This window comes from Xyrauchen texanus, chromosome 50 (assembly GCF_025860055.1).
Source record: "Xyrauchen texanus isolate HMW12.3.18 chromosome 50, RBS_HiC_50CHRs, whole genome shotgun sequence".
NCBI lineage: Eukaryota > Metazoa > Chordata > Actinopteri > Cypriniformes > Catostomidae > Xyrauchen > Xyrauchen texanus.
This window is the reverse complement of record NC_068325.1, coordinates 15379263-15406816: the sequence shown is the minus strand read 5'-3', so window position 1 is coordinate 15406816 and position 27554 is coordinate 15379263. Positions and strand designations below refer to the sequence as shown.

Sequence of the window (27554 nt, the reverse complement as noted above, 5' to 3'; positions counted from 1 at the left end):
AATCATCAGATAAGTATTCACTAAGAATACATTAGAATCTTATTGGATAAACAACTGAAATTGTATTATTTCAATAACAATCTATTAGCATTCCTTTCTGTCTGTAATAAATGACACTTTTGTAATCTTACTTTTATTACGGTAGACAAATAAATTGCTTTGTGCACCTGTGGCATTTGGGTTATGAAGGCATCTTGTAAAACTGAACTGTTTTCTCTAAATAGCTGTTTAGAAAAATGTCAGAGCCTGCAGTGGTCAAATTTGCATATGAAAACTTTAAGAAAGATTCTTCAAATTATAAATTCAGCATTTTGGTTCATTACATTTTACTGCCTGGTTCTTGAACCAACAGGTCTTTGTCTGGGTCTTGAAGGGTCTAGTCTTGGTCTGGGTCTCGAGGGGTCTAGTTTTGGTCTTGGATGGTCTGGTCTTGACTACCTCTGAAAACACAATTATTTTATGTCTTCTCTTCATAATACCTCGGGTTTGACTGTAAGCATAATGTAGCATTCTAGACACTTCAAAACAAGTGGTTTAAAATTAATTTTTTATTTTTGCTTTGACAAATAATAGTTTTTGATGATGTCTAAGTATAGATTTTCAACAGAGACTAGGTTTCATTTGTCTTTATTGCAAAATTTCAAGTTCTTCTCATACAACAGGATAGAGAGCATAGCTGGCAATCCCGCAGGTGTTTTTGCCATTTCGGATCATTCGCATGTAGCCTCCTTCACCCCATCCTGTTCCCCAACTGAGGAAAGAAAGGGGAAAAAAGGTACAAATGTGATGCATCAAAGGAGAACACTACCATTATATGAGGTGTTAATGTTTTCATAAACTCTTTATGATCAGTGATTTCTCACCTGTTTTTGATTATCCAGTAATCTTTGCCACCATCTGAACCGTAACCAACCAAAAGCACAGCATGATTGAGGTTGTTAGGATTACAGCTAGACTCCTTGTAGATCCCTGTTGGAATGTTTTGTTATGTTAATCTAAATTCTAACATATGTTATACAAATCACAACTATTATTTTTGAGTGGAGATTAAAATATCTTATAAACTATATTAGGAACACTCTGAACACTCGCATGAATAAGTAGATGTACAGGTGTTCCTAATAAAGTGCTGTGAGTGTATATTATATATGATTTATATTGTGAGATTATACAGTATATAAATCAAAATAATAGATTTGCCACATACTGTAAAGTCAATTACAGTAGATTCTATGATATTTGAAATAAATTAAATCTTACCTGAGCTGTAAAAGAGGAAACTTGGGTTGTCAGCATCTATGGCAACAGTTATTGGACCCACAGTTGCCACGGCATCAGCCAGTGCCTGTTCATCTCCAGCCGGGATGAATCTGTAGTCACTGATTCTGGCAACAACCAGGCTGCTGTCATAAAAACAGGGCTGAGTATCCTGACAAACCAATAAACATAAAGAAGTTAAACACTGCAACCTTCCATGTGTGTAATAGGAAAGTCTGAGCTAACGTATTTTTAGACACGTGACAATAGCTCCTCTGTTTTCACAATACAGTAGCTTTTCCTGTAACAAGCTCAATTTTCCAGTCGCATTCAATTGCAGAGGGAGTAACCAAACATGCTCACCTAAACCTTCCTCTTTTTCATGTGTAGCACTAGGAAAACCAAATAATTTAAGTGAATCAGATCAATTTTGATTTTTCCTGTAAATGAACTGGTTCACATAAATGATTCACTGATTCACTTGAGCCCCTGTGCAGTCTTAGGCCCAGTATACTTCATACGAAATCGCAGAGCGAATGGGTGTGACAACATTTCGAACAAAATATGGCCAAAACCAAGGTGTTTTTGAATTCATTTCGGTGGTTTGTAAGAGCTCGCCAGCGCAAACTTTCAGAAGAACTTTATGCAATAGCTAAACCCCTTCTTACTGCCATTGGTCCACATCATCAGGAGGTGTGACCTGGAGCTCCACCTACGTTGAGGCCAACGGCTAATTCCAGTTAAGTTGTCCAGTCAGTCAACATGAGCACAACATTTGCAAACCTACATCTGTACGATTGTTCGCATAGAGACAATTTCAAAGAACATGTCATTGTTATTTTTTGTTTGTTCAAAATCAAAAATCTACGCTCTCAAGTGCCCATTCACTCATGTGCCTTCTGCAGCCGAAAACCATTCACAAATCTGCCCAAAGTAAGATATGCCTCTCTTATCATCATTCTTTTGTCTATATTCTGCCTACTTACATTCTTTTTTACATCAATATTTACAGTACTATCAGCGTCATCATAAATGACAATAACAGAGTGTAACCGGTGCATATTATGGCCATGTATAGCATGTCAGCGCATAAGTGCCATGAATGCAGAATGTAAACAAGACAAATTACACATTATCTGCTGCATATATATTACTTTAAATCATTGAATGGATAAAACCACTTTTTTACTGATCTAGTGTAAATTCTACTCTTAAAGCCAATACACACTGCCCAAACATACTCTAACACACACCAACATTATAAAGTTGGCAGTTGGATTTAGATTGTTGAGAAGCATAAACGTCATTGTAGAACTGCCCTAACAAACACCAACAGAGTGAACACACTGACCCAACAAAACCCAAAAGAGTGAACACACTGACACAACAAAACCCAATACAGTGAACACACTGAACCAACAAAACCCAACAGAGTGAACACACTGAACCAACAAAACCCAATAGAGTGAACACACTGAACCAACAAAACCCAATAGAGTGAACACACTGACACAACAAAACCCAATAGAGTGAACACACTGACCCAACAAAACCCAGCAGTGAACACACTGACCCAACAAAACCCAATAGAGTGAACACACTGAACCAACAAAACCCAATAGAGTGAACACACTGACCCAACAAAACCCAATAGAGTGAACACACTGACCCAACAAAACCCAATAGAGTGAACACACTGAACCAAAATAACCCAACAGAGTGAACACACTGAACCAACAAAACCCAATAGAGTGAACACACTGACCCAACAAAACCCAATAGAGTGAACACACTGAACCAAAATAACCCAACAGAGTGAACACACTGAACCAAAATAACCCAACAGAGTGAACACACTGACCCAACAAAACCCAATAGAGTGAACACACTGACCCAACAAAACCCAATAGAGTGAACACACTGACCCAACAAAACCCAATAGAGTGAACACACTGAACCAAAATAACCCAACAGAGTGAACACACTGAACCAACAAAACCCAATAGAGTGAACACACTGAACCAACAAAACCCAATAGAGTTAACACACTGACCCAACAAAACCCAATAGAGTGAACACACTGACCCAACAAAACCCAATAGAGTGAACACACTGAACCAAAATAACCCAACAGAGTGAACACACTGAACCAACATAACCCAATAGAGTGAACACACTGAACCAACATAACCCAATAGAGTGAACACACTAACACAACAAAACCCAATAGAGTGAACACACTAACACAACAAAACCCAATAGAGTGAACACACTGACCCAACAAAACCCAATAGAGTGAACACACTGACACAACAAAACCCAATAGAGTGAACACACTGAACCAACAAAACCCAATAGAGTGAACACACTGACACAACAAAACCCAATAGAGTGAACACACTGACACAACATAACCCAATAGAGTGAACACACTGAACCAACATAACCCAATAGAGTGAACACACTGAACCAACAAAACCCAATAGAGTGAACACACTGACACAACAAAACCCAATAGAGTGAACACACTGAACCAACAAAACCCAATAGAGTGAACACACTGACACAACAAAACCCCCAAAAAGTGTTTGTTGGTGTTGGTTTGAGTTGGGGAAGTGTGAATAGGCCTTTAAAATTAGGCATGAAGTCATTGATAAATAATTTTAACGTCACATTAGTTGATGTTTTGCATGTAGTCTTTAGCGTCCGCATACTGAAATGCACCTTCAAATGCCTCCCGCAGGTGTAGGTGTCTGAATGTTCTCAAACAGTATACCGTTGCTCATCTGTTTCAAACTTCTTTTTGGCTTTGAGCACAGAACGAAGAAGAACTTTTGCATGAGTATACTGGGGCTTTAATACTAAACTGTATAGTCACATTCCTGAGAATGAGAGATTTCATTTGATATATGACTTAATAATTTAAGTGGTATGAGAAAGACTTTTATATTCATATTTCTACCACATTACCTCTAGGTGGCGCTTATTTGCGACACTGAGGTTTTCAGCTCTTATTTGATTATGTTATGTAATATAAATGCAAAAGTAATTGTTTTCTATGAAAATTCTAAGCTTTCAAATGATACCACATATGCCTGAACTATGTATCCAGGGACTTGAACGTTTTAAGCTTAAATTTATTTTGCGATGTACTGCCGACCCCATTGAACCATAGAGTTTAAGGGGTTAAAGGGACTTTGCTATAATCCCAAATTGTAATGTAGCTAACTACTTTTTTTTTTTTTATCTAGCTTGACTGTAGTTTAACTAGTTTAAGTAGCAAGTTTGGACTGGAACAGTCATTCAAAGAACTCTTTCAGTTCAGTATGGCAGAAGTGTTATTTTTAAGCCACCTCATGCAATAACACATAATTTTGAAGAACATTTTATTTTGACACCAAACTAACTAAAGTGATAAGTTTAAAACAAAAGGTACTGATTTAAGGTTTATTCTCTAATTCATATGAACAAAATCACTCACCACTGATGTATAGGGGTAGGTGTCGGAGCTCTCCAACCCTCTGTTGACCACATAATCATAGGCATTTGCCATCCAGGCACCACTGCATCCATATGTGCCATAAGACCTGGAGCAGTCCACCAGATTCTGCTCGCTCAGGGACACCAGCTGCCCCGTCCTCTTGAACATTTGTCCCTCAATGGCACCTGTAGTACTGAATGCCCAACACGACCCACAGAATCCCTGGACAAAGACAACAAATCAGTTCATTTTGCAACCTAAATTATGCTTAATTTAACATTTAATATCTGGCAACTTTTCTTTTATTGGTATTAGGGCTGTCGATTTAACGCGTTAATTCAGTGCGATTAATTGTATTAAAAATAATGCGTAAAAAAAAATTGCGCAATGCCCCCGGATTGTAATAAGGAAGATTCCTGAGAAATGCAAGCTTGTAGTACCACCTGTTTACTCCAGAGGGCAGTAATTGAAATTTCAGCTGTGTGGCAACGCGCAGTTTTTACAGTGAACAAAACAACACATTCTTGCGTTCAAACACTTGATGGAGCGTATTAAACTATATTTAACTTGACACAGTTACCTAAAAAATGTATGTTTATGACACAACGCACCCGAGACGCTACACAAGCATATCTAACGCAGGTGTACATTGACGGTTCTTAAACAAGCACTCATAATAAATCTCCAACTGATTGACAAATTCACTTGTGAAATGGATTGCTGTGAACTGTATGCCAATGATAGTCTTATGATCAATAATATGGTAGTAAACAATACATTGTATTCTAAAGCCGCATTCTGTATGGTCTTATCAATGATTAACTGTTCTGCCACAGGAATGTAATGCATTTTAATTATCTGAATATATATATATATATATATATATATATATATATATATATATATATATATATATATATATATATATATATATATATATATATATATATTTATATTTAAAGATAACTATGTATAATTATTTCATCATTATATATTTAATTATTGTTATATGAGGGGCTTTCTCAGCAAATATTTGTATATGTAATTAAATGCAATTAATCGCGATTAATTAATCGGAACATCATGTAATTAATTTGATTAAAACTTTTAACCGATTGACAGTCCTAATTGGTATTCATGACATAAAAACAACACTTCAATAAGGAAACTTGTGGAATAATGAAAACGGGTAATAAAAAGGAAAAGGCAATGTGAAAATGGAGAAAAGACTCACCTGGTCTTTAACTTCAGTAACATATCCCATTGCTCTGTAGTCCACAGTGGTCAATCCCAGTCTCTTGGCACTGGAACGGAGCACCTGAGCAGATGCAATCTTTCCTCTTCTATTTGTCCGACCATTAATTGGTGCGCCCAGTAAATTTTTATACTCCAACTTAGTCTGCAGATTCCAAAAAATAAAATAAATAAAGAAGATACAAAATAAGACTGATAGCGCAAGTACATCAGCCAGATGTCCGTTTTAGATGTGTGTGTTTACATCTGGAAGGCGTATTTTTTTTAGGTTACGTCTACAAGGTGTTCCTCTCAGATCAATAAGACGTTCAGCAGATCTCTTTGAGATGTTTATGATTTAGAATGTTTGTAAATCTGATCTTTGTAAGCTGTTTAGCAGATGTTAATTTGATTGTGATGCTTTCCAAATGAAAAGATGTAAAACAGACATCTCAGAGATGTAAGTGTGCTATCTGGGATAAGTTCAGAGAAACTGGCTCCTAGAAAGAGAAATGTGTGTGACCTGTTTTACTTACAAGGTCACCATATTTGTTCATTGACATGCTAAACGATGAAATTCCAAAACGAAAATGTTCGTTGTTTTGGTCAATCAACCTCATGTTGCTCTCCCAGATGGCCCTCCTCTGAGCATCATCACTCTACAGTTATAAAGACAAAAAGGACAGAATGAATAAAAAGATGAGTGCATATAAACATCTGAACAACCCAAAATTGCTAAATAAAAATTCTAAGCTATGCAGTAGTAGCATATTTTATTTTAAATAGTAGCCTTTTACTCCACGTTTCACTCATTCCGATATCCAATGCGACTTTTAGGGGCCGTTCTGACTGAACGCATTCTTGCGCAAGAAAAAAAGAAGCTACACACAATGCAGGTGTCTAGAGCATTTTAAAAAATAATTTTGAGGGGCTGTTCACAGCGAGCGCATTTGCTTTGTGTCCATCCGTGCTGTTTTTTTAATTGTTCTCTCATGTAAACATGAGCTAGACAGATGTCTTTGACCATTGCGCCCCATCTTGGGCAGGAATACTGTGTTTTATAATCATCGTGTCAAGTTCAAAAAAACCTTTAATGCATACATCAGGTCTTTAGTGACCCGGGACATCTTTCCACCTTCTGTACCTCAAGCATTTTTTGGAGTTATGCCTACACCTCTTTAGTATTCCTCAACCTTTCTCTTCTGAAAAGTGTAACAACAACAAAAATCGCAAAATTGCAAAACAAAAAATCATATTTTTATGATGATCTTATATCTATATAAGTTTACTATCACATGACATATATTTCTTTGTTTATTACAAGACAAATGAATACTATAGTCATACAAATTACATTGATTTTCTGTGTGATAATGGCAAATTATCAATATTCCATATCGTCACCTTCCTAAAATAATTGCCTAAGTCATTTTTTCACTTTTCTCAGAAAACACAAAACACTGAACCAATAATTGAATATATGATATTTATTGATAATGTCACTCAAAAAGGTAGAATTGCGTGATCTGTTCAACTGAGGATGTGGGCGATTTTACCAAAGGTGGCCAGCATCATGAGGAGATGACTTATGCAAAAAAATCATTTTTGTCAAAAAATGACTTAGGCAATTATTTTAGGAAGGTGACGATATGCATGTGCACATACATAATATACTTTTTTATTGAAGGTGGCGCTGATGTGTCAGTTATTTACTTGATTTACATTTGGCATTGCTATTTGATGAAGAAACAATGGGGAAGTAAACTATAGCAAGTGTAACACATGAACAATATGATATGACTATTGCCATTTGGATGTACTACTGTAAGTTGTGCGTCAATTTAGACTCAATAAATGCCTGAGAAAATACATACTGTATGCGTAGCTTATGTGAATCTTATGTGTTATGTGTAGCTCAGTATGTGTTTGACAGCCAGTTGCATCTCATGAAATTTTATTGTGGAAGTAAAGAATACTGTTCTATATTTATTGCATCATCTCTTTGATATACAGTATGTAAAATAAAACATAAACATATATCAGAATATATTCTATTCTAATATTTTTGAATTGTTTTGAAAATGTTTTGAACATGTTACGCTATCTGGGTATTTCATATATCACTCTGTGATAGATATAAATGCCGGTTCTCTAAAGACCTGAGTGTGTAATAATGTTTGGCGAAACACCCTTGCATTTAAAGGTTAATAACACGTCTCGAGACACCTGCATTCAGCTCTAATTGCAGCACTACTTCGAGCTTATTTTATTGCAAGAACGCATTCTGTGTTAAATGGCCCCTAACTTGAAATGGTGAAAATGCTGAAACATCACAGCGGTCAATGATGTCCATCTAGCGCATGTTTACATAGAAAAACTATTGAAAAACAGGGCAGACGGATTTGAAAATGAAATTGGTGTGAACGGCCCTTTACTTTTTCTTTACTTTAAGTGCAATTCTCAAAGACACAATGTAAGTAAGTTCACAAACTCAACTCACAACCTGCCAATCATTTAATAAATAAGCCACACAAATGACCATAACTGTGCCTCCAACAAACCTCTTCATCATAAGACACTTCATTGCGCTTTTTCCACAGCTTCCACTCTGAGACAACCTCTTCTTCTGAATCTGAAGCCACTTGCAGAGGTGCCCACATCAGGAGGGCAAGCAGTGCTGCTCTATCAAACAGTGCCACCCTGTGTGCTTGATACAGATTTAGAAGAAAAAAAGATCAAATAAAGAAGACAAAAAATGTGACCTGAAAATGTTTCTTTTTTTTCTTGTTCTTAGAAATACTGACTTTTACACCAAAAACTAAAACAACCACAATTCACTGTAGGTCAAATATTTATATAAACAGAGTATTTAAAGTTTTCATACTTTCAGCTTTTTACATTTTACATGTATTATAAAGCAACATCTCAATGATACACGTTGCAAAAAAATAGCACTTTAAAAATGTAATTTGTTTATAATATTTATATAGAGTCCACAGCAAACTTACGGTTCCTTCTGAACTTACCAAACATGTTGATGCAAAAGCTCTGCAGAAAGTTGATGGCAGGTAGTGTCAGTGTCTTTTGCATTATATACTGTGCCATAATTTGGAAGGTGTGTCCATATGTTAAGACTTCCTATTCCATGTTATTGCGAAAGAGGAAGGCACTAATTAACAAGACTCAAATAATCCTAACCCCAACCAACTTCACCAAAAACACGTTGCTGTCATACATAAAACATATCCAAAAGATCCTAAATTGTTATCCCTGGAAAACTAGTCTGATTAAAGGTTTGTGACTCAAATTATTTATTTTCATTTGTTGTTAAATATTTCACACTAGACTGAGTCAGCAATGTTCAGAAGTCTAATGTATGTGTTTTTGTGTGATGGCCTCATGTTTTGAATATAATGAACGTGAAGTAGTGAAGACACCATATCCACAAAGTATAGTTCATCCACACCAAGGCCTTTATTAAGAGGGTGACTGCTGAGTAATCTGTCTCTCTTTTTCTGCATACAATCAAACTGTGTGTTCTTCAATGGTGTCATAATGGTGTCATAATTTACCCCTGTTATTACATTTCATCCCATGATTGCATGTGCAGGCCTTTGTTAAAAGGGAGGCACTACAGGCTAAAATGTTTCTTTTCCTTTAATCAAAATACATAACATTATATTTGTATTGTGACTTTACCATATGAAACTTTTAAAATATGCAAATTAGGCATCATATTATTAAATATGCACAAATTGCTTATTAGGCGTATGTCAAAAGTGATATAGAACACACAGAACAACTCAGTGGTTGGTATTGTTAGACCCTTTTTGTTATTAAGGGGTTATTAAAGGGATAGTTCACCCAAAAATGAAAATTCTCTAATCATTTAGGCACTTTCATGCCATTCCAGGTGTGCATGACTTTCTCTCTTCTGCAGAACACAAACAAAGATTTTTAGAAGAATCTTTCAGCTCTGTAGGTCCTCACAATGCAAGTGAATGGTGACCAAAATGTTGAAGGTTTCAAAAAGCACAGAAAGGCAGTGACTCCAGTGGTTAAATCTGTGTTCTCAGAATCGATCTGATAGGTGTGAAACAGATCAATATTTAAGTACTTTTTTTTAACTATAAATCTCCACTTTCACTTCTTTTTTTGTTTTGCCGATTCACATTCTGTGTGCATATCGCCACCTATTGGGCAGGGAGGACAATTTATAGTAAAAAAGCACTTAAATATTGATCTGTTTCTCTTACATCATATCGCTTCTGAGGACATGGATTTAACCACATGAGTTGTATGGATTACTTTTATGCTGCCTTCATGTGATTTAGAGCTTCAAAGTTCTTGCCAACATTCACTTGCATTGTGAGGACCTACAGAGCTGAGATATTCTTCTAAAAATCTTCGTTTCTGTTCAGCAGAAAAAAGTAAGTCATACACATCTGGGATGGCATGAGAGTGAGTAACTGATGATAGAATTTTCATTTTTGGGTGAACTATACCTTTAATTGTCTTCTTGTTTATTAAAGAAGCACACACACACACAAAAAAAATCGTATTAATATTTCCAGTATTCCCTTCCACGTTAGGGGAGCGTTTTATTTCTTTAAAAAAAAAAAAAAATAATAATAATAATAATTCCTAAACCAAAAACGAATGTTCGTGGAACGTTCTAGAAACCAAAAAACTTGTTATCTGGGAGCCTATAGATATCTCTTTCCCTCTCTCCCTGTGTGAGAGATAGAAACAGAGAGAGGCGGGGGATAAAAAGGAATTCGCTGTTGAGGCAAAAGCTCGTTCATGCTCGTGAGTTCAACAGTCACTGCGGTAAACAGGGCAGAAAAACATTTCATTCACATCTTCAGAGCGGCAGAAAGAAACACGCATTGTGAATGAATGGGCGCTGCCGACAATGCAAAAGAGACCGCACGAACAAGCAACATAAAGCTCGAATGAAGATCCTAGGATGTCTTTCAAGGTAAACACATGCATACTGGAAACCTTAAAACATATAATTAAATCTAAATATGCGTTAAGAAAACTGGACATCAAATGATGAATTGTGAGGTTATTGAAAAGCATGTTCAGCAGCTGTAATGGACATGCGCGCGTGTTTATGGCCTTATAACGGTGTGTCCGCCCTCCCTGCCCTTCCAAAAAAATTATCATGCTGACCACAATTGAATAGCCTTTAGTTAGGGGCCGTTCACACAGAACGCGTCCTTGCGCTAAAAACTAGCTGGTCGCAACACCACGATAGCATGTTTCGATACGCGTTTTAACAGTTAAGGCGTGTAAAAAAACGCGGCGCAATTAAAAACAATAGCGAGACGTGGCGCAAATGTCAAATACGTCCGTCTCGCGCATCTTCACTAAGAAAAACAATCGCAAAACAGCGCCATCTTTGACGGGAATGACAACGAGGCTATGGTTGGGACAGTTGTTTTTGTATCGTTCCACACTGAAAATATATCTTCCCAAGAAATTTCAGTAGACAAAAAACTAATGAGTTGTGGAAAATTAGATATGATCTAGGAGGAAGTATTGACGTATTTCAATAATGACACACGTCTTATAGCAAACAATGTAAAATAGAGGTCTTCGCGATATAAACGCACACATCAAATAGACGTCTGGACATTGTACATGTGCTATCAGGGAATAGAGTATTACCCATGTCTTTCGAGCAAGTCAGTCCACTGTCGGCCATCTTTGAAACGCTCTCGGGAGGCTATTGCCAGTCATGCCGGTGCAGCTCAAATCAAATCAAATCACTTCATTGTCACACGACCATATACACAAGTGCAACAGTGGGTGAAAGTCTTGTGACAGTGTTGTGTCGGAGCTCGCAACACAGCAGCCATACTTGGCGCCATCTTGAGCCCAATCCCCTATCTACTTGAATGGGGGAAGACAAAAATCTCAAAAACTGTTGGCCAAGATTGCTAAAAAACAAAATTTTCGGGGGGCCTGGGTAGCTCAGCGAGCAATGACGCTGACTACCATCCCTGGAGTCGCGAGTTCGAATCCAGGGCGCGCTGAGTGAATCCAGCCAGGTCTCTTAAGCAACCAAATTGGCCCGGTTGCTAGGGAGGGTAGAGTCACATGGGGTAACCTCCACGTGATCGCCATAATGTGGTTCTCGCTCTCGGTGGGGCTCTGTCGAGTTGTGCGTGGATGCCGCAGAGATTAGAGTGAAGGCACCACACGCACAATGTCTCTGCGGTAACGTGATCAACAAGCCACGTGATAAGATGCGCGGATTGACGGTCTCGAGATGGTTGACAGGCGAAGTCTGTGTCTAAAAGGTTACTTGTTTTAACTGTAAGGCAGGACTTCCTTTCTACATCAATTGACCGTTGGGCACTCAATTTCTCCCATTCATTTAAATAGTAGTGGCACGTCTCTGCTGTATAGTCTCTGGTATAAACAAAGTCTTTCTATCAAGTCAGTCCACTGCTGGCCATCTTTGTCAGAGATGACTTGAACGCATATGGGCTAAAAAGAGAATGTATGATGCTGTTGATAAACTCCTCCAGTATGTGCTGTCCTCTGACATCGTTCTTATTTGGTTTTGTACACATACAGTTTCATGGATCTTCCATATGTGTTTGTCTTTTTTGTTTAGCCTATGTGTGATTGTACGCCACCGAGCATGTGCTTGTTTATGTGCCCGACAGAAGGAGACGCCCCTTGCCAACGCTGTGTTTTGGGCAGCAAGGAAAGGAAACTTGGCCTTGCTTCAGCTGTTGTTGAATAGTGGCCGAGTGGATGTAGACTGCAAAGATGGTGTAAGCAAACCTCTTCTCTCATGCATGCTTCACTCACAGTTTGCTAGCCTTTCAGTATGTGAAAATCTCAATCAATAGGAAACAATCATGGAGCAAAATAATGCATTTAAGTATATGCATTTAGAAGACACTTCTATCCAAAGCGATTTCCAGTACATTCATGATGCTGATATTTCTTTGGAGTCTTTCCCTGCCATGGCCTTGTACAGTGTTCCACCAGTTGAGCAGCAATCACTGTTACTTGTGAAGTAATAATCATTTATGATGTGTTTAAGCAGTACGGCACCTCAGCGTTAATGGTGGCTTCCTACAGTGGTCATTATGACTGTGTCCGGGAGCTCATTATGCAAGGTGCAGATATCAACCTACAGAGAGAGGTATGAATGCTCTGTGTTTGTGTTTGTGTGTGTGTATATAACAAAATATTATTATTATTAAAAGAACAGATATCAAATTATTTTTCTATTAATATAAAGGTCATTAAAACATAACTGTCACATTTTTACCAGGCATTTTTGGTACCTTTTAAAGGCTTTTTATGTACACATTTTTCATTATATCCCAGAACAATACTTTCTGTATTCACCTATGAAAATCTGATAAAAATTTTTATTATTACATGTTCAAAACTATGATAATCTAAACAAAGAGTGAAATAAACATAAAACATTTCAATATTTAGTGTGTTAAAATTATTTCTATATATTTGTAAAAAATTATGACCACTACACCAAATAATTTCGCACCTAAAAAAGTTTTCAAAAGTTAGTGTACCTGTTCATCAACGTTTACAAAATTGTCAGTGACGAGCATGCTTGAGATGAAAGTATGAGACATGTTATATGTGAAGAAAACAAAGAAAAATCAAGATAAAAATGACTAATGAGCAGAATATTTTTATTGGTCGTCATTTTGCGAAATTATGCAAAAAGTGTGAAAATATTGTTTAATATTTTATTTAAAAAAAGTTACAAATATTGTTTCCATCACTGTCATTTCTACCACAGATTACAGAATTTGAGATGTGCTGGAAATGACACTTTGGTGGGAATTTTCATGACTTCCAGAAAAATTATGTTAAAAATGACACAAATATCCTGTGGCCTTAGATAGCACCTATATTTCTGACTTAAACTGGTACCTTATTATTAAGGTATACATCTTCACAATGCTTCTTTACCTACAGAGATATGTTTCCAAAAATCATATTATAATTAGGGCTGTCAATTTAATACATTCATTCGGTGCAATTAATTATACAAAAAATAACACATAAAAAAAATTATCCCAATTAATCATGTCCCCGGACTGTAATAAGGAATATTGCTTATATCTGAGCAATTTAAGCTTGGAGGACCTCCTCACCTGTTTTCAGCAGGGGGCAGTAAGCAAAACTCGTGCAGCTAATACAGAGAACAAACCACACTTACAGAGAGCAGACAGCACAAGATGAGAACACGTTCTTGCGGACAAACACAGCTTGATGGAGCACAAATCAAAAGGCAGGGATCTCAAGATGTGTTTTTCTAAGTTTCAAACTTTGTTAAACTTGACACCAATCTAAAAACGGTTGGTTTATGACGCAATGCAACTGAGATGCACAGATGTACATTGGTGCGTCCTTAATCAATCGGGCTGATTGATGAATCCAATTGCAAATTTAATTGCTGTGAACTGCGGGCCAATGATTGGCTTATGTTCAGTAATATAGAAATAAACTATATATTGCATTATAAAGCCACTTAATAATGTAATGCATTTTTATTATCTGTATTATTATTATTATTATTATTATTACAATATATTTTATCTATAATTTAATTATAACTATTTAAAATGATTTTATCTTTATATATTGAATTATTGTTATTTTAGGGGCTTTTAAAGCAAATTTTGACATTTGCTGTTAATTGAGATAAATTCAGTTAAAACGTTTAAGCATTTGACAGTCCTAATTATATTATACTATTGTAATGTTGGAGTAACGAGGCAGACGAGGAGTTACGGATCCAAACGCAGCTGAGGCTTTATTTGAATAAACAGAAGGTAAACACAAACAAACAACCCACGATGGGGAAATAAAGCATAAAACAGTTAACTAAAACACGAAGGATCAAACGGAGAACTTGGGCAGGGAACACATACCGGGTTTACACCAAACAACGATCGACAAAGACAGCACAAAGACACGGGGTATAAATAGACAAACGTGGGAAAGGTGGCCAATGAAAGGACAGAACTCAAACAAGGTAACAAGGTGATAAACAGGAACCAAAGGCAAATTAACCAGGGCAGGTGTAAACAATGAACAGTGAATACGAACGCTAACAGAGGGTTGTGGAATCAAATAAAGGACTAAAGTGACAACAAGATGGAAAACGAGAGGGCAACAGTGAAACGAGACAGGGTGGACTATGGAATTAAATAAGGGACTAAAGTGAAAACTTAAGAAGTGAAAAGTGACAAGATGGAAAACAAGGGGGCAACAGAGAGACAAGACAGGGTAATCATTACATAGCCCCCCCCTTAAGGATCGGATTCCAGACGATCAAAACAACAAAAGACGAAAAAGACCCACAAAGAAAAACCAAAATGAGGGCACCAGGGGCAAACAGACAGAGACAAGTGGGCACATGGGCGGACCAGGGGGGGTACACTGGGCAGGCAGGAAGTCCGCGGGGGCCATTAGGCAGTCCAGGGAGGTGGAGAGGGTAGATAGATAGACCATGGAGGCCGAGAGGGCAGGCAAGCAGTCTATGGGGGTGTGTCAAGGGACAAGGGTCAGGTGGCCGCAGAACAGAGGCCGGTTTAGATGGCCCGGGAGCTGGCCACTTGGCAAGGACAGGGACCGGGTCGGGGGCCTGGGAGGAGGCCACTGGGCAGGGACTGGGTCAGGAGGCCAGGGAAGAGGACTCAGGACAGGAACAGGGGCAGGAGGCCTGGGTGGAGGCCACAGGACGGGAACAGGGTCAGAAGCCCTGGGAGGAGGCCACAAGACAGGGACCGGGTCAGGAGGCCTGGGAGGAGGCCACAGGACAGGGGCCAGCTTCGGTGGCCTGGGAGGTGGTCGTGGGCCAATGGCCGGTTCAGGGGACCTGGGAGGTGTGGCCACTGGGGAGCTGGCGGAGCCGCGTGAGGCGGAGCCAAGGAGGACCTCTGAGGCGGGGCAGTCGAAGACTTGGGTGGCGGCGCCGCAGGAGGCATAGGCAGGGCCGCAGGAGACCCTGGGGGCGGAGCAGAGGCAGGCAGAGCCATGGTGTACCCTGTGGGCGGAGCCGTAGAAGGCTTGGGAGGCGGCGCCGTGGAAGGCTCGGGAGGCGGAGCCGAGGGAGGCTCGGGAGGTGGAGCCGGGGGAGGCGATGGCGTAGAAGGCTCAGAAGGCGGAGCTGAGGGAGGCTCAGGAGGCGGAGCCGAAGGAGGTTCTAGAGGCGGAGCCCTAGAAGGCTCTGGAGGCGGAGCCGTAGGAGGCTCGGGGGGCGAAGCCCTGGAAAGCTCAGGAGGCGGAGCAGAGGGAGGCTCTGGAGGCTCAGGAGGCGGAGCTGAGGGCGGTGGCGCCGTAGACAGTTCTTGAGGTGGAGGCCTGGAAGGCTCCGGGGACGGAGCTGAGGAAGGCACAGGAGACGGAGCCAAGGAAGGCTCAGGAGACGGAGCCGCTGGAGGCTCTGGAGGCGGAGCCGTAGGAGGCTCAGGAGGAGGCTCGGAAGGCAGAGCCGTGGATGGCTCGAGAGGCTTGAAGGGTAGAGCCCTGGGAAGCTCGAGGGGCTTGAGAGGCGGAGCCCTGGAAGGCTCGAGAGGCTTGAGAGGCGGTGCCCTGGAAGGCTCGAGAGGCTTGAGGGGCGGAGCCCTGGAAGGCTCGAGAGGCGGAGCCCTGGAAGGCTTGAGGGGCGGAGCCCTGGAAGGCTCGAGAGGCTTGAGGGGCGGAGCCCTGGAAGGCTCGAGAGGCTTGAGGGGCGGAGTCCTGGGAGGCTCGAGAGGCTTGAGGGGCGGAGCCCTGGAAGGCTCGAGAGGCTTGAGGGGCGGAGTCCTGGGAGGCTCGAGAGGCTTGAGAGGCGGGGCCCTGGGAGGCTCGAGGGGCGGAGCCCTGGGAGGCTCGAGAGGCTTGAGGGGCGGAGCCCTGGGAGGCTCGAGAGGCTTGAGAGGCGGAGCCCTGGGAGGCTCGAGAGGCTTAAGAGACGGAGCCCTGGGAGGCTCGAGAGGCTTGAGAGGCGGAACCCTGGGAGGCTCGAGAGGCGGAGCTCCGGAAGGCCCGAGAGGCTTGAGAGGCGGAGCTCCGGAAGGCCCGAGAGGCTTGAGAGGCGGAGCCGTAGGAGGCTCAAGAGGCTCTGGGGGCGGAACCGTCAGAGGCTTGAGTGGATCGAGAGGCGGAGCAATCGGAGGCTCTGGAGGCGGAGCCGTAGGAGGCCCCGTAGGCGGAGTTGCAGGAGGCTCGAGAGGCTCTGGGGGTGGAGCCGTAGGAGGCTTAGGGGCGGAGCCCTGGTAGGCTCGAGAGGTTCAGGAGGTGGAGCCCTGGGAGGCTCGAGAGGCTTGAGGGGCGGACCCCTGGTAGGTTCGAGAGGCGGAGTCCTGGAAGACTCGAGAGGCGGAGCTCTGGAAGGCTCGGGAGGCGGAGCTCTGGAAAGCTCGGGAGGCGGAGCTCTGGAAAGCTCGGGAGGCGGAGCTCTGGAAAGCTCGGGAAACTCGGATGGCTGAGCTCTGGAAAGCTCGGGAAACTCGGATGGCTGAGCTCTGGAAAGCTCGGGAAACTCGGATGGCTGAGCTCTGGAAAGCTCGGGAAACTCGGATGGCTGAGCTCTGGAAAGCTCGGGAAACTCGGATGGCTGAGCTCTGGAAAGCTCGGGAAACTCGGATGGCTGAGCTCTGGAAAGCTCGGGAAACTCGGATGGCTGAGCTCTGGAAAGCTCGGGAAACTCGGATGGCTGAGCTCTGGAAAGCTCGGGAAACTCGGATGGCTGAACTCTGGAAAGCTCGGGAGGAGGAGCCCTGGAAGGCTCGAGAGGCGCTGGCTCTTGGACGGTCACGGCCATTGGCACTGGCACTGGCTCTTGGACGGTCATGGCTACTGGCACTGGCTCTTGGACGGTCAAGGCTACTGGCACTGGCTCTTGGACGGTCGTGGCTACTGGCACTGGCTCTTGGACGGTCGTGGCTACTGGCACCTGCTCGGGGACGGTCGTGGCTTTGGGCACTGGCTCTTGGACGATCGGGGCCACAGGCGCTGACTCAGGGACGGTCGAGGCTACAGGCGCTGGCTCAGGGACGGTCGAGGCTACAGGCGCTGGCTCAGGGACGGTCGAGGCTACAGGCGCTGGCTCAGGGACGGTCGAGGCTACAGGCGCTGGCTCAGGGACGGTCGAGGCTACAGGCGCTGGCTCAGGGACGGTCGAGGCTACAGGCGCTGGCTCATTGACGTTTGAGGCTTGCGGCACTGGCTCATTGACGTTTGAGGCTTGCGGCACTGGCTCATTGACGTTTGGGGCTTGCGGCACTGGCTCATTGACGTTTGGGGCTTGCGGCACTGGCTCATTGATGTCTGAGGCTACAGGCTCTGGCTGGGTTACCGTGGTTGGCGAGGATTCGGGCTCGCTCACAGTGACATGCGGGGGCTCTAGCTCGCTCACCGTGACATGCGGGGCTCTAGCTCGCTCACCGTGACATGCGGGGGCTCTAGCTCGCTCACCGTGACATGCGGGGGCTCTAGCTCGCTCACCGTGACATGCGTGGGCTCAGGCTCGCAGACCGGGGTTGGCGCGGGCCGGGAGGCGGAAGCCCGTCTTCTTTCCCTCCTCCGGGCAGACGCAGTGGGCCGCGCTGGCTCATGGAAGGCGACCGGCGTGGGGGCAGGCTCGCTGACAGGTGGGGCTGGTGTGACAGGGTGCGGTGAGCTGCACGCTAGTAGGGTCATCTCCAGGTAGTCGCGGAGAGTGCTGCCGGGCGTTGCCTGTGGCACCTGCTCCCTCAGCGAGGGATTTAAGCTATCCCTGAAGAAGACCATCAGCGCAGAGTCCGGGAAGTCAGTAGCGTTGGCCAGGAGGAGGAAGTAGCGAGCGTGGTCTACGAGCGGGTAGTGCTCTTGCTGCAAATTGAGCAGCCGACATTTGGCTCGGATAGCTGCTGGATCCATGTGCGGTCGATCGTTCTGTAATGTTGGAGTAACGAGGCAGACGAGGAGTTACGGATCCAAACGCAGCTGAGGCTTTATTTGAATAAACAGAAGGTAAACACAAACAAACAACCCACGATGGGGAAATAAAGCATAAAACAGTTAACTAAAACACGAAGGATCAAACGGAGAACTTGGGCAGGGAACACATACCGGGTTTACACCAAACAACGATCGACAAAGACAGCACAAAGACACGGGGTATAAATAGACAAACGTGGGAAAGGTGGCCAATGAAAGGACAGAACTCAAACAAGGTAACAAGGTGATAAACAGGAACCAAAGGCAAATTAACCAGGGCAGGTGTAAACAATGAACAGTGAATACGAACGCTAACAGAGGGTTGTGGAATCAAATAAAGGACTAAAGTGACAACAAGATGGAAAACGAGAGGGCAACAGTGAAACGAGACAGGGTGGACTATGGAATTAAATAAGGGACTAAAGTGAAAACTTAAGAAGTGAAAAGTGACAAGATGGAAAACAAGGGGGCAACAGAGAGACAAGACAGGGTAATCATTACAACTATATTACATTTAGGCTGTGAATCGATTAAAAATGTTGATACTAATTAACCACACAGTTTTGTGTGATTAATCGCGATTAATCATGGTAAATTAAAACAAATATTAACAATAAATATGTTTATTTATTTTTTAATAATAGGATCAAATGGGCAGATTCAATTAATATCAAGCATTATTGGTAAAATAAAATTAAGCGTACATTGTCAATGCATTATTAGATACTATACATACAGATATTAAACAAATTGAATGCTGAAGTTTAAATCTCAAACCTATATTTTTCTCTTGCTGCTGTTAAATCTCTGTCATACACATGCTGGGTCTCTCTCACGCACGGTTCAGATGACAGCGAATTAGCATTTTCAGGAGATGCGAAGAGATACGGCAGCTTGCCAGTATCTCTCCTACACCTGGTTCTCCTCTTGCGGGTGAAGTCTCCATTCTCTGTACAGTAAATCCACTCCCATCTTTATTAGGCCTGGGACATGTTTTGCATGTAATAAATAAGCATGCACTGCTCCACACAATCACTTTCTGTGCTAGGATGTGCAGTCGAGACAATTGTGTACCTCCTGGAAATTTATATTTGCCAATTTTAGCCACAGGAAGTGGGGGAAAAAATTTGTGTTTCAGGTGTTGAAAAAGAAGGATATTGAATATTTAATTTGTTTTTACGCGTTAAACCGTCAACTCAGAAAATAATGTGTTATATTTCCCAGCCCTAATTATATTCAATATAATATACTACATAACATTTTACTGACTGACATTTCTGTTGACACAGCTTTGCTCTTCTCCTGTTTTGCTATAGGCTGCACTGAAGGTTATTTCTGTCTGACCTAAATATATAAAGAGAGAAAGGTTATGCTGATCAAACAAGTTGTGGTAAAAGTGCTCCTCGTATTGGTGTGTATGTGTAAGTATTAATATCTTTAGTGTTTGTGTGTTTGTCCAGACAGGTTCCACTGCCCTCTTCTTTGCTTCACAGCAGGGACATAATGAAATTGTCAAGCTGCTGTTTGAATTTGGAGCATCTACTGAGTTTCAGACAAAGGTATGCTATGTTACAACATTCATAATGATAAAAAAACAAACTAAAATATAATTTAATAAACATAATTATTTACCCATTTATTTATAGTGAAACTTCCCTAGATCATTGTGTTTTTGTCACTTGCGTATAGTTTAATGTTAATACCTCTTGTTTTCATGTCATAGGATGGTGGCACGGCACTTTCTGCATCCTGTCAGTATGGTCACTCTAAAGTGGTCGACACCCTGCTGAAGAACGGAGCAAACGTCCATGACCAGCTTAATGTTAGTCAACACCACACAGAAATGTTACTCTTTATCCCTTGTGTTCTGTTCGTTTCGGGTGCATTCTCATGCTGTTTAGGGTCAAATTTTGACATTAGACATAAATGTGTAATTTTGTACCCAACTCATGTAATTTTTTCAAACAAATGCAATATCACTCACTTTATTCATTTATTAACTATGAAGTTGTGCAGTTTTTGGGGGGGTTTATGGTATATTTGACCTTATTTGCCTCAAAATTACTAAAATACACCATTAATTTTCATATAAAATAAGAATATTCTGTATGTTACATTCACTTCAGTAAAGATCTACATTACTCAGTTTCATTTATAGAGAAAACATTTATATTTGTCATGCTTTAGGGACAGATTGCTGCCATCTGCTGGTAATGTTTAAAAAAAAAATTGCAAAATGACATGAAATTACAACTATAACCAGTAGATGGCTGTAGAGGTCCACTCGTTTGCCTGGTTGTAGAAAACTGATTTTTTTTTAGATTCCATCACAAGTTATGCATTTGGATATAAATTTGGCCATTCAAAAACCAAAATCTTTGTCAAAATATATATTTTTTTAGGTGTTTTGAAGTTTCAATTTTTGCAATGATGCCACATTATGATTATTGGCCATGGTGTTACAAAGAGAAGAATTAGAGTATGATTTTTGTTACCTATCATTTATTTCAAACATCCCAATTCAACTCAATAGAATAGATTACAAAAAAAAGTCAACACAACCAACAGCAATAAACAGAAATGAACAGGAATGAACAGTGATCATTTGTTTTGTGTACAAACAATACAAACTTTTTGCAATGTCAATCTTGACATTTTTTCAAGCATGAACATTCTGAAAATTCAGTGAACTGAACAGCAATAATGAGCAGCAACAACTAAATTATTCATAAAAACAACCAATAAAGGGTCAAGAACAGTATAAAATGTGAAGAATAATACTAAGTATCATCATAAACTATAGTCTTGTTTTTGAATCCATGCACTTATGGCAGAAGGTTGTTTGTGTGTGTGTGTGTGTGTGTGTGTGTTCTCCATTGTGAATGTGTTGTAGTCTCACCACTTCATTTCTGTGTGTGTTCTGCATTGTGGCTGATTTTATTTGACAAATTCTATAAAAAAAATAATCTCGGTTATAGTGTCACCTATTCATTACTGTGTGTATGTGTGAGAGAGAATGTGCGTTCTGCATTGTGTATGTGTTATAGGATCACCCCTTCATATATATATGTATGTGTGTGTGTGTGTGTGTGTGTTCTGCATTGTAGCAGATTTATTGATTTTATTTGACAAATTAAAAGAAAAATGCTCGGTTTTATCGTCTCCCCATTCATTTCCTTTGTGGGGTCAAAGTTGACCCCGAACATGAAGAGTTGTAAGTATTTTTGTCACACAAGAAGATTCCAGCCCAATGTTTTTGGTGTGTTTATCGATAGCAAATGTAAGAAAAGTCACAAAATTTCATGCCACTGAGTTAAAACAGCAAATTTCAAAAGTGGTCAAAATGAACCCCAACAGTACTTAAGGGTTAAAAGCCACAGCTGCCAGTGTGATGCACGTTTGTGCCAGCTCATCTGAGGTTTCAGCTGATTCAGTGTTTAGTGTGTGCTCTTAGGAATGGGACCTGTTCATTTCTAGATCATAGCCCAAACACATCCCTTAGAGGAGTTGACATGGATATAATTTGACAGTAAGTTATGTCATAAAGCTGATGTAAGCTGTTTTCTATGTTATAAAATATTAAGGGTACAATATTTTATTCAAATGGTATTTTATTAAGCAAATTTGAGAAGATTTTGTCCTAGTAACTCATCATAGCTGTTACCATGTATTTTAGCACAGATGTGTTGCTGTATTGACCAATGAGAATCCAGGACCAGAACTATGTGTTTTATTAGGATTTTTCTTGGAATACATTGTTTCAGGATGGTGCAACACCTTTATTCTTGGCTTCCCAGGAGGGTCATGTGACCGTCATACGTCAGCTTTTGTCATCTGGGGCTAAAGTCAATCAACCTCGAGAGGTGACGGAGCAGCCTTTACTTATACTAATGATCTTTATGACTATGTATTTTCGTTTTTTCTTTAGTTTTATATCTAAATGTGCTGTAGGCAATTTTAGCCATTCTAGAATTCCCATAAACTGAGCCGTTGGATTAGCCATGCCCCCTTTTCCCAAAACCCCACACTCCATAGATACCAAACAAGCTTTATCAAAGTCTTTCTAGCAAGTCAGTCCGCTGTCAGCCATCTTTGGAACGCTCTCGGGAAGCTATTTCCAGTCATGAAAGTGCACCTTCTATCTACTTGAATGGGGAGACACTGAAATCTCATAAATGGTTGGTCAAGATTACGATCAAAGAACATATTTAAAAATAGGCAATAAAATCTGACAACACTGGAATTATAATTTGTGCTTCATCACCTCAGATAATGTAAAAAATTCCCGGCTTGAATAGCTTAAGCACATGTCCGTTCTTATGTTGATTGACAGGCGATATCTGTATCTAAAAGGTGATTTAATCTTTTACCTGTAAGGCGGGACCAACACAAGCAAAAACAACAGCAGCAAAATAGCGCCCTCAACTGACAACTGTTATGAACAACATGGCATAAAAATGGTATTATGCCTCAATAATTCGCTGCAACTACAATACTACGAGAACACACAAAATGATTGACAGGCAGAAAGCGTCATTGTCCACAGTCACATTTTTGTTTGCTGTCACAGTGTGATATCTCAGGACACTTATTTCATGAATATCTTTCATGGAGAAGTAAAATGTTTTACATAACTTTCTGTGAAAAAATCGCTTACAGCACCTTTAACGTTATATGTCAGATATTGCTACCAAATTGGCATCTACAATGTATTGTCATTAAAAGTTGTCAACTTCTTGACAAGAGATTATCTGGGAGATTTCTCATTTTTGTATCCCATGTTTATTTTGTTTCGTTTTGGCTCTGAGTCAGGATGGCACGGCTCCACTCTGGATGGCAGCCCAGATGGGACATTGTGAGGTGGTGAAAGTTCTGCTTCTACGAGGTGCAGACCGCGATGCAGATAGGAAAGTATGTTTACAACTCTGGTTCAGCTAATCTACTTTTTTCTATCTTTGTCCAAATGCATGTGGCAGAGCGGTATTTTTCCTACAGTATGTTTTTACGTCGATTTCCTGAAAGTTTGCTCTGTTTCTCTACTCTGCTTTGAATCAAACTGTTCAGCCAAGTGGAAAAGAAGCTAATTAAAAATGCATGAAATGTCTGGCAAATTAGTAACTGAGCCTATTCTCTCCCTGCTTGAGTGATTTATGGCTGTGTTGGATTGTGTTTCTGTTTGAAGGATGGCTCCACAGCGCTGTTCAAGGCTGCACATAAAGGACATTGTAATGTGATTGAGGAACTCCTCAAGTTCTCACCTTCTCTCGGTCTTCTGAAGGTATTTTTTACAATCGTTGACAGAAATATGAAAGAATACTGTAATGTTTTGGGATGCACCGCCATCAACATTTATTGGCCAATTATTGATCAATTAATCGGTCAGATGCTCGAACACGCAGATATGACGAACCTTTGTTTTCTAATTGCGTTAATGTATTGCATTAATTGTGTTTAACATTTTTCTATGTGTGTAATATAAAGATACACCTACCAAAATAAATAAAGTATGTCAAATACATAATATAAAATGTGAGAACTGCAACTGCAACATTGTTATCCCTTTAAAAAACTAAATGTTTGATCATTGTTTTCTGTGATTAATCGCGATTAATCATGGTACATTAAAATAAATATTACATTTTAAATCATAATTATATTTACTTTATACTTTGTCTTAAACAACTTGCAAAAATGTGGTTAGTCATCATTTATTTGAATTGTTTAAATATGTACATGTTAAAATTTTCTTTTTTTTAACAGAGTTTAGTTTTAGTAGGGCTATCGATCAATAATGTTAATCAAATTAATTGCATATTATTCCAATACATTTAATTTATTGTAATTAATCATGTATACAAATATTTTCTGAGAAAGTCCCTCATATAAAAATTATTCAATATATAATGATTTCCGGAGACATGATTAATTGTGTTATTTTTTTATTATTTATTGAAATGATTGAATAATTTAAATAATTTAATTATTATTTATCTTTATATAATTAATAGTACAGAACGTTAAGTTGTTATCTCTATAAACTAGACATATTTTTACTGGTATAAATAATATTTTGGTTTCAGGGGCGGACATTGACACAGTTTCAATCAACAAGAAACTTTTTTATTTTATATAATTATTGGTTAAGTCAGACATGGCTGCCGCAGCCGCTCAGAAAAAGATCAAATATTTATATATTTCACTCCGCCTGCCGCGAAGGGCCGTGCACTTGAAAGCGGCAGGATTTTGGGTGTACGAGTACCGCTTGTGCAGCCTGGGCACCACTAGCAAATCCACAGGCGATGCCGCATGCCTTTCATTGAAAATAAACTAGACACTTGCACTTGCCACATCCTGTGTGTGAAGGCCTTAAATCTTGGAAAAATGTGAAAGTATACGTTTACATGCCATAAAAGTTGGACAAAATTTTCTCCCATTTTCCAGTTAACTTTTTAATAATTGGGTAAAATGGGCAGATTTAATTCATAACAAGCTTTATTGGCAAGATAAAATTAAGTGTACATTGTCAATGCATTATTAGATACTATACATACAGATATAAAACAAATTGAATGCTGAAGTTTAATTTGCTGAAGGTGAAAATCTCAAAACTAGTACTTTCTCTGGCTGCAGTTCAGTCTCTATCAAGCACCCGCTGGGTCTCTCACGCACAGTTTCGTTTTTGATACTGGTTCAGATGACAGTGAATTAGCATTTTCGGGTGATACGAAGAGATACGGCAGCTTGCATATCTCTCCCACACCTGGCTCGCCACTTGCAGCTGAAGTCTCCATTCTCTGTGCAGTAAATTCACTCCCGTGCTTATTATGCCAGGGACAATCAGTTTCTGAAGATGTGCAGTCGAGTTGAGCTTGTACTTCCTGGAAATTTTAGCCACAGGAAGAAAATTCTGAAAGTTACAAAAACGGATTCTGCATTAATTGCGTAAAAAAAAATGTAAGCGATAAACAGTCAACTATTGATTACAGAAATTAATGTGTTAAATTCCCAGCCACAATTTTTAATCTGATAATAAAATAAGGTAAGTGGCAGTTTTTGTATCAGCCTACAAAATTGTTATCAATATCGGCCAGAAATGCTCATATCGGTTCATCCCTAGTAATGTTATTTTTCTTTGTTGGCTCATTCTTGGTTATATTGCTGTAAAAGTCACATGTTTCCACATATTCCTACATACCTGTGTTGTATTTTAATGTGATGTCTAGAACGGTTCTACTGCTCTTCATGCAGCCGTCATGGGCGGAAATCCAAAAACAGTTGCACTTTTGCTGAAGGCAAATGCTGATCCAGCTCAACCCAACAAGGTCTGTTAATGTTTTTAGGAAACAAGAGACTATAACTGCCTGTTGTTATAACGGTTCATAGCTAGCACTGCCATCTACTGGCTTGTATGTTACTGTATGTAGTTGCATGAATGCAAAGGCTGTTTAAAGACTAGTAGATAATAAAATACATCCGCAAAGGTTTTGTGTTGTTTCAATGGCTGTATTGTCCCCGATTTACTCGTTATATCACTTCTTTTCGACAGAATAACGAACTGCCAGAAGATCTTACAAAGAACGAGCGCATCCTTAGAATCCTGCGACTGCCCATTCTGAATGGAGGGAGTTGATGACTGCTGTGTTTGGTCGTTGCTCTTTGCAATGTTTGTTTTTAGGTCCATGAAAAATAAATGCACTACATCCTCCCAAGAGAGGTGAATGTTACAGCTTTCCAGTCTCATAATAGCAGTTTTAATGGTGCTTGCTTGCAGCTTCTGAATTCAGATCAACAATACAAATGCACTGACAGTATTCAGCTTATTCTGTATCCTGGAAATGTTACTTTTTTCTTTTTCTTTTTACTTACAAATACAGTCTATTGCATCTATGACATTGGCAGGTGTAGGATGCTGCTGCTTATGTTTGGTTCATTTGTTGTGTTTTAAACTTGATAATGATACAGTGTCTTTTTCTCATGTCAATATATTTTAATTAAACTATCCAAAATTAGGTCCTAATCTCCTAGGACAAAGAAAAACAATATCCAACTGCATTTAAATCCCAAAAGTTCAATACATGCTGGTTACTTGTTGAGAGTTTTTATTTATTACATTTTTTTTTGCCATATTTATTTTCAACTGAAATGCAGTTTAGACTTTATATATATTTGTTTTCACACCCAAACTTGAATTGGGTGTTTCAATACATTTGTTTCTTAACATTGATTTTGTTTATCATTTTGTCTTTGTGTAAAGTGTGGTGAACTGTATGTTTGTAAACAATAAATGTACAAAATAATGCAGATTGATTCCCCCCAGATGTATTATTGCATATTAACAAGAAACGACAACAGATCACTCCATTCATTGTCTATGGTGAACAATGTTATCAAGTTTACATGGTTAAAATTATGTAAACGACTAAAAGGTGAAAAGGTGTCGCTTTTCTTTTAATATCTTAATGTAATACTATTACATGCTCTAAATGTATGTATCTTTACATTTATACAAAATACCACAATATTTTAAATAATATAATATAATAAATATAATTTAAAAAAAAATAAATATATATATATATATATATATATATATATATATATATATATA

At 40.0% G+C, this 27554-nt stretch overlaps 2 protein-coding genes across 4 annotated transcripts; one reads left to right on the top strand and one right to left on the bottom strand.

The window, feature by feature from the left end:
• Positions 1 to 620: 620 nt before the first annotated feature.
• LOC127641122 (procathepsin L-like) lies at positions 621 to 6586 on the bottom strand. The gene is made up of 6 exons (XM_052123898.1): positions 6508 to 6586; positions 5973 to 6137; positions 4739 to 4960; positions 1261 to 1429; positions 864 to 969; positions 621 to 751 (listed from the first exon to the last, which is right to left on the bottom strand). The coding sequence occupies exons 1-6, from the start codon at positions 6532 to 6534 to the stop codon at positions 652 to 654; spliced, it is 789 nt and encodes a 262-aa protein (XP_051979858.1). The 5' UTR covers positions 6535 to 6586; the 3' UTR covers positions 621 to 651.
• Positions 6587 to 10750: 4164 nt separating this feature from the next.
• Positions 10751 to 27241, top strand: ankrd29 (ankyrin repeat domain 29). 3 transcript variants are annotated; one of them, XM_052123534.1, is made up of 10 exons: positions 10751 to 10952; positions 12655 to 12765; positions 13044 to 13142; positions 20407 to 20505; positions 20670 to 20768; positions 22711 to 22809; positions 23759 to 23857; positions 24129 to 24224; positions 26170 to 26268; positions 26493 to 27241. In XM_052123534.1, the coding sequence occupies exons 1-10, from the start codon at positions 10941 to 10943 to the stop codon at positions 26574 to 26576; spliced, it is 897 nt and encodes a 298-aa protein (XP_051979494.1). In that variant the 5' UTR covers positions 10751 to 10940; the 3' UTR covers positions 26577 to 27241. The 3 variants fall into 3 exon arrangements, with proteins under 3 accessions (XP_051979494.1, XP_051979493.1, XP_051979492.1); XM_052123533.1 differs by having other exon boundaries at positions 13041 to 13142; XM_052123532.1 differs by having other exon boundaries at positions 12603 to 12765.
• Positions 27242 to 27554: the final 313 nt, after the last annotated feature.

Excerpts from the sequence above, each read along its gene's own strand:
- LOC127641122 (XM_052123898.1), bottom strand. The coding sequence starts at position 6,534 with ATGTCAATGAACAAATATGGTGACCTT. Across the intron at positions 4,961-5,972 it reads TTACTGAAGTTAAAGACCAG|GGATTCTGTGGGTCGTGTTG; the intron begins GTGAGTCTTTTC and ends GTCTTTGTCCAG. Across the intron at positions 1,430-4,738 it reads CCTACCCCTATACATCAGTG|GATACTCAGCCCTGTTTTTA; the intron begins GTGAGTGATTTT and ends TTGGTTTGTCAG.
- ankrd29 (XM_052123532.1), top strand. The coding sequence starts at position 10,867 with ATGAATGGGCGCTGCCGACAATGCAAAAGAGACCGCACGAACAAGCAA. Across the intron at positions 20,769-22,710 it reads ACGTCCATGACCAGCTTAAT|GATGGTGCAACACCTTTATT; the intron begins GTTAGTCAACAC and ends ACATTGTTTCAG. Across the intron at positions 23,858-24,128 it reads ACCGCGATGCAGATAGGAAA|GATGGCTCCACAGCGCTGTT; the intron begins GTATGTTTACAA and ends TTCTGTTTGAAG.